Source organism: Triticum aestivum, chromosome 6B (assembly GCF_018294505.1).
Source record: "Triticum aestivum cultivar Chinese Spring chromosome 6B, IWGSC CS RefSeq v2.1, whole genome shotgun sequence".
Taxonomy (NCBI): domain Eukaryota; kingdom Viridiplantae; phylum Streptophyta; class Magnoliopsida; order Poales; family Poaceae; genus Triticum; species Triticum aestivum.
Genome location: NC_057810.1, coordinates 343,135,143 through 343,141,091, shown reverse-complemented (window position 1 = coordinate 343,141,091; position 5,949 = coordinate 343,135,143). Strand labels below are relative to the sequence as shown.

The following is a 5,949-nucleotide window of genomic DNA, read 5'->3' as shown; positions in this document are numbered from 1 at the left end:
TATCCAAAGTTAACAAATCCGATGATGGCAATCCTAATTGGGTATTTTTAACATATGAAAATACAAGTAGGGGAAATAACCTTTTCAGTGAGAGCAACGGATATTTAGACATATTAACATTAGGGGGTATTTCCATTTAGACCATACTTTAATTATCTAAACGCTCTTATATTATACTCCCTCCGTCCCAAAATAAGTGTCTCAAACTTAGTACAACTTTGTAGTACTCTTTAGTAGTTGAGACACTTATTTTTGGACGGAGGGAGTATTAGTTTACAGAGGAAGTACTTTTCTGCAGAGTCAATCACGAAATGTTTTCTTCGGAGTCGACAAGAGAAAGGCAGCCATCAAATAGCGAATCAATCTCAGAGGAAATAAAAGAGGACATCGAGTTCAAAGAAACTTTCTCTGAGACGAGTGTAATCATATTTGAAAATACCACCTTATCCTTTTCGAAAATAAAGATAAGACCTGACGAGGGGGAAAAGCAACCTATTTTTCAAAGGGCAGCAGGACAGGACCTACATTTGGTATTCCTGGGGAAAATATGATAAGTCCTAATCTCATTTTTCCAACATGCCAAAAATTGTCAGAACTACTTGTGAACCACCTCCCCAAGTTGATAGACGAGAGTCATCAGGGAAAAAAAATCTCGACTTGTTAATCTAGACAAAACTCATGCCAAGGACTCTTTGCTATCGGTTCTCAGCATCAAAAGATGTGACTAGCCATTGCATTTTGCAAACTGTGGCTTCCATAGTCCCTAGTACCTGCCTTTTAAAGCGTCTGTTTCCTGTACTCTAGGCTCCTTCAACCTTTCATTTAGCTCTGACCGCAAAGATAAAGGAGAATTATCTTGATGTCGGCGTTGGCTTCCATGGAGAAAAGCCTCTGCTCCAGCCCCTTATGGCGCCTCACCTGCACAAGATTGCGATTGGTGTCATAACAAAAAATGGCATCAAATGCTTTTCATGTGAACAAGTAACTACAGGCTATTAATCAAGTCCAAACATTACGGGCCTCAAGTTTTGGTGAATTGGACATACGTCACTAGAATGTGAAGGACACCAGAAATTAAGAATGAAAATGACTTACATAGTCAGCAATTTCTTCCAAACCCAAAGGTTGCACCTTTTCATCTTTACTCCAGCCAAGGGATATCATGAAAGCCAGATCTTCTGCAGTAAATATGGCTTCAGCTGGATACTCCTCATCTTCTGGTTCAGTAGCCTCTGACGATGAACTAGCTTCCTCATTGCCAGACTGTGAGTTCTTGTACCCATCATCTGAATCTGCAAGCGCTGAGGAGGAGCTACCATCTGCATTGTCTGAGCCGGATACCTGGAATCCTTCATCTCCTGTGTCAGCAAGTTCAGATGAGGAGTCAGACTCCAGGTTTTCTACAACAAGCTGCTGAGATCCCCCAGCTGCCATGTCAACAGACTGCAAGGATGAATTGTTCTCTTCATTGTCTGAATGGTGCCGCTGAGATCCCTCGGAAGAATTTGCTTCTTCACAGAAACACTTTCCATTCCCCATGCATTTCATTCCAGAATTAAGACAAGAATCATGCTTCGCATCAACTCCGCTGGATGGAGATGGCTCACAACCTGACTCAACGGCTGAACTTGAACCATTAGATTTGGTTCGCAACGACTGGAAGAACTTTAATCTTGATTTGCTAACACCACCAGATGAACCTTGCACTAGAGGAAGATCATGTGTGGAAACCTTGGGCTTTTGGCTGAGAGGAGGCTTCTTCTGTGGTTCCGTGGAAGCCACACGAGCTGGAGGACTCGCAGGATTGCCTGGAGAGTCTTTAGGAGTCTGTGCAGTACAATTTTGCTCTCGGCTGAGGATTTTAAAGCTTCCTGAAAGCGTAAGCTTTGAAAGCTCGGTCTTGGCTGGAGCTCGAACAGAACCATTGGCGGGAAGTGCTAATGATTGTTGTATGGCCTTACTAGTACCAGCAAGATCTCCAATCCGTGTTCCTTTTGATTTGGAAGAGCTTGTTACCTGAATAATCTTGAAATAAGTTAGCTAAGCAAAATACATTGGTGCATGCATATCACACACTCAAAAAAGGTGAGACAAACACAACCAGAACACACAATTGCCAGAACCATGTAGCATTTACTAGCATCAGTTTTATGAGTGAGCCTTTTCTTTTCGAGGCAAAACTTTTGCTTGCTTTTTAATTATAGTTTATGTCGAACACACCTGGTGGCACATTGCACCTCGGGGACAGAACAAGGTCACATCCAGATAATCAATAGTCTAGCACGCTGCCATCATGAGAATGGTGACACCGACTAGGGCAATGGATGTGGCAACAGCAATCAAATCCAAAGATATAGGAATTGAGAGATTAGTTTCCCTGCTAGATTAAGTAGTTATTTCCTTCTCTTTTTAAATTACCATTTTACACATCGTTTCAATCAATATTTTGTTATTAGGCACACACATCTCTACATAAGATGAACGATTATTTTGATCATCAAGCAAGAGTAGTGATAAATCCTTCTCTACTAGGCTCCCTCTTCTTTCAAGCTGTGCCATCTGGCATCCTTCCACAGTATTTACCCATTGGTCAAACCGTCGAAGTTCATAACACATACAAGGAAAACAACCTATCAAACTAATTCAGGACAGTAGCCCTTAGGAATACTTCAGGATATATTTTTAAATCGCATTAGAGTGAAACATGAAGCGCACGAAAGTAGGTATCACATGCAAATTATTATTTTTTTATAGCAGTCATTCTGCCCATGCCTCTTAACATACAAAATAGCAAGGGTGTAAATATTCCACTTCCAAAGCATGTTTAGACCGCCTTAGTGCATATCTGCACAACCAGCGAAATATAAAGCATCTCCGTGAGTACCATTAGTTGAGTAATGTTAGGGTACAATTAAACATGTGATCATGCTAGAGCAGAAAATCCGATATTACATTTTCCATACATCAGAGGCAAATGAAGTGCCCTATGATGTTATACTAAATCATAACATAGGAAACAGGAAATGTAATGTCTAGTCCAACACCAAGAGTTAAGCGCGCGCGCGCGCGCGCGCGTGTGTGTGTGTGTAATTAGAGAGAGAGAGAGAGAGAGAAATATATATATATATATATATATTTATATATATATATATATAGAGAGAGAGAGAGAGAGAAATTATTTTATTACTGCAACTGCCAGCAAATATGGGAAGTGATTTACACCCACAAGTAAGAGCAAAAAGTAAATCACAACCATTCTTGCAGGTAAAAGGTAAAAAATGTGAAAAAATCTTCTGGTCAAAAGGCAGAAGATAACTCACAGAAGATTTGCTTGTTGTAGAAGTCATGGGTCTTAGAGTGTTTTGTCTCAAAGTTCTTTCTTCAATCTTCTGAGCATCAATTGATAACTACAAGCAAAAGAGTACGTGAACATGAATCCAGAGAGACAACATTTATATCAATGAGAACATTATAAACACCATGACATGGTTCCTACCTGAGGTCCAGACGAAGTTCTCTGAGGAGCTTGCATAACAGTCTCTGCCATGCTTAATGCAGTTCCACTGTTCAGTGCTACTTCAGGCTTTTTACTAGGAGCGGCTTGTGGTACAGAAGAGGCAACAAGATTTTTCTTTGGCTCACTTGATAGAGGAGCACCTACTAGCTTGGAAGTCCAGCCATCAGATGGAGTAAATGGAGGCAGGCTCTGAATTGGGGTGGTGATACCAGGAGATGGGACTCTGCTAATGTCTTGCCTAACATTCTTGTCCTCGGAACTAAGCTGTGGGAATTCTCGCTCAAAGGCAACGCCAACAGTATTGCTTTTAGATGTACTACCATTATTTAGACTAATTACTCCCTTACTTGATGTGTCTACCTTTGAGCGAGCACGATTTAACCTATCCCTTTCAGGTCTACATGAGCTAAATGATTGAAAGCCATCACGATCTGCTGTAACGGACCTACTCTCCCTATCACGGGAATCAAAATCCTTCTCCCTCTCCTTATCCTTGTTCCTTCCAAAATTTGCATAGCCCCTTGTCTTCCCCATGTCATCCCGGTCAAGCCTCCGGGATCCACTTGAGACTGAACTCCTCCGTGATGAAGACTGCCGGGAACTCTGGTCACGGTTGTGCCCAGATGAGCGATTTCTTGATGAACCACCCTTACCTTGACAATCTACTAGAATATCCAAGAGAAGACTTGTTAGGATAATATATGACAGCATTGCAACATAGAAAAACAATGCCACTTATAGTTCACAGGTGTATGAAACTACAATGTCTCCCCCTCCCCCCAACCCACGTAAGAGTCGTTCTTCATAATGGCATTTGCAGACAAATAGTATGCTCGTAAGAGCACATAAAAATCACCGTAATTGAAAAGAAGTAGAAGGGTATGTCTGCATGGTGGCCAAAACTCGCCTGCCAATTTTCTCACCAAGATCACAATTTTAGGATGGTTGCCAATTTTTGGGGGGGCCAATGCCTCCTTAGCACCTTATTAAGTTCATCTTTCTTGCCAATGTTGGCCAATTCCAATTATTTGTTGAAAGTTAATATTAGTAGGTCAAACAGCCTTCCATACTAAAAAAAAGTGCTGCTTCCTAGTACAACAATACAGATGGTTCAATTTAAGTGTGATGCCCTTTTAGCAAGGTACTCTCCGCTTGCAAATAATTGTCGTTTAGCTGTTCAAGGAAACATATTCCACCAACAACTATAAATGTTAAATTGGTATACTATAGAGTAAAATAAAGCATGGTCATAAATAAATTAATAAAGCATTAACCCCTTAGTTGATGGCTTGATCAAATATCTGCTTTGTAAACCAGAGGGAGTATGAGTTTCACGAGCCTTCCAGATGTTACCATGTTTACAAATAGTTTAGTAAAACATGTAATGAACACAACGCAATGGTTTGTTATTGCAGCTGACACCCGCAGCTGATACCACCTGAATCATATGAGCATCATTTTAAACTACAGGAACCCTTGATACTAGATAAAGAACACATGAGTTCTTCAATGATGCCCATAACTGTGCCAATATTCCCATCATCGAATTAATCCAAGAAACAACATTCGAATTCGCCAATCTCTATTTTCAAAGCAAAATCGCATCAGGCTAAAAGGCACCACAAAACCCTAATCTCCACTTAAACAGTACCCGCACGCAAGTATCCCATTAAATAAGCATGTATCTCCAGCGTGAATCACAATGCATCCCGTTTCACCACAGATGTCCACATTCAATCATAGAAAGCCACAGCTAGCAAACACCCGGCGATAGATTACATTTATAACACTAGCAGTCTGAGAGTAGCAAACACAAAATTGGAAGGCTGGTGAATTCACCTTTGCGTGACGAAGCTGCGGCCCAGAGGGTCGCGGCACCAGTGGCCGTGACCTGGCCCTGCATCAGCCATTGCGGCTTGAAGGCGGGTATGTCCTGCTCCATGGGGGGCACCACTCACCATCTACCCACCAATGGCTGCGGAGAGGGGAGGTCCTTCTCCAGCGATCCAATCGGTGCGCCCACCAGCCTAATCCGCGGCTGCAATGCCACGCCGCCGCCGCCGCCAACGCTCCGCTCCTATCCCCTTATCACCAATCAACGCATGCCGGCGACCTCCACGCCACCCCTCCGTGGAGGCAGGGCTACCACCGAAACCCTAGCGCGGCAGCGCCTTCGCCTCGCCGCCCGACCGAAACCCTAGATAGGGCTATCACCAGAGCCGCCCCTATAATCAGCCCCGAAAAAATCACGGGGAAAAAATCGGGGCCGCCGCCGCCTCCAATTGCCCCCGTATCGTATCACGGGGCGCCTCTCTCCCGATTGAAGGGCCCCCAATCCGCTCGTAATCAGTCGGCGAGATGGGGATAGGGTCGTATCGGCGTCGATTTCTTGAGCTGGGTCGGCGAGTTTGCCCTCGGCGAATTGAAACGGC

The 5,949-nt window shown here is 43.2% G+C and overlaps 1 protein-coding gene across 3 annotated transcripts; it reads right to left on the bottom strand.

The window, feature by feature from the left end:
• Nucleotides 1–352: 352 nt before the first annotated feature.
• On the bottom strand, nucleotides 353–5,949 carry LOC123137114 (nucleolar and coiled-body phosphoprotein 1). 3 transcript variants are annotated; one of them, XM_044556712.1, is made up of 5 exons: nucleotides 5,357–5,949; nucleotides 3,497–4,182; nucleotides 3,321–3,407; nucleotides 1,096–2,025; nucleotides 353–918 (listed from the first exon to the last, which is right to left on the bottom strand). In XM_044556712.1, the coding sequence occupies exons 1-5, from the start codon at nucleotides 5,457–5,459 to the stop codon at nucleotides 823–825; spliced, it is 1,902 nt and encodes a 633-aa protein (XP_044412647.1). In that variant the 5' UTR covers nucleotides 5,460–5,949; the 3' UTR covers nucleotides 353–822. The 3 variants fall into 3 exon arrangements, with proteins under 3 accessions (XP_044412647.1, XP_044412649.1, XP_044412648.1); XM_044556714.1 differs by having other exon boundaries at nucleotides 1,096–2,016; XM_044556713.1 differs by having other exon boundaries at nucleotides 3,497–4,179.

What these genes read in the sequence shown, in the direction of transcription:
- LOC123137114 (XM_044556712.1), bottom strand. Translation starts at nt 5,459, where the DNA reads ATGGAGCAGGACATACCCGCCTTCAAGCCGCAATGGCTGATGCAGGGC. An exon ending in CTACAACAAGCAAATCTTCT is followed by an intron (nt 2,026 to 3,320) that starts GTGAGTTATCTT and finishes ACTTATTTCAAG; the next exon opens with ATTATTCAGGTAACAAGCTC. An exon ending in TGGAAGAAATTGCTGACTAT is followed by an intron (nt 919 to 1,095) that starts GTAAGTCATTTT and finishes AATCTTGTGCAG; the next exon opens with GTGAGGCGCCATAAGGGGCT.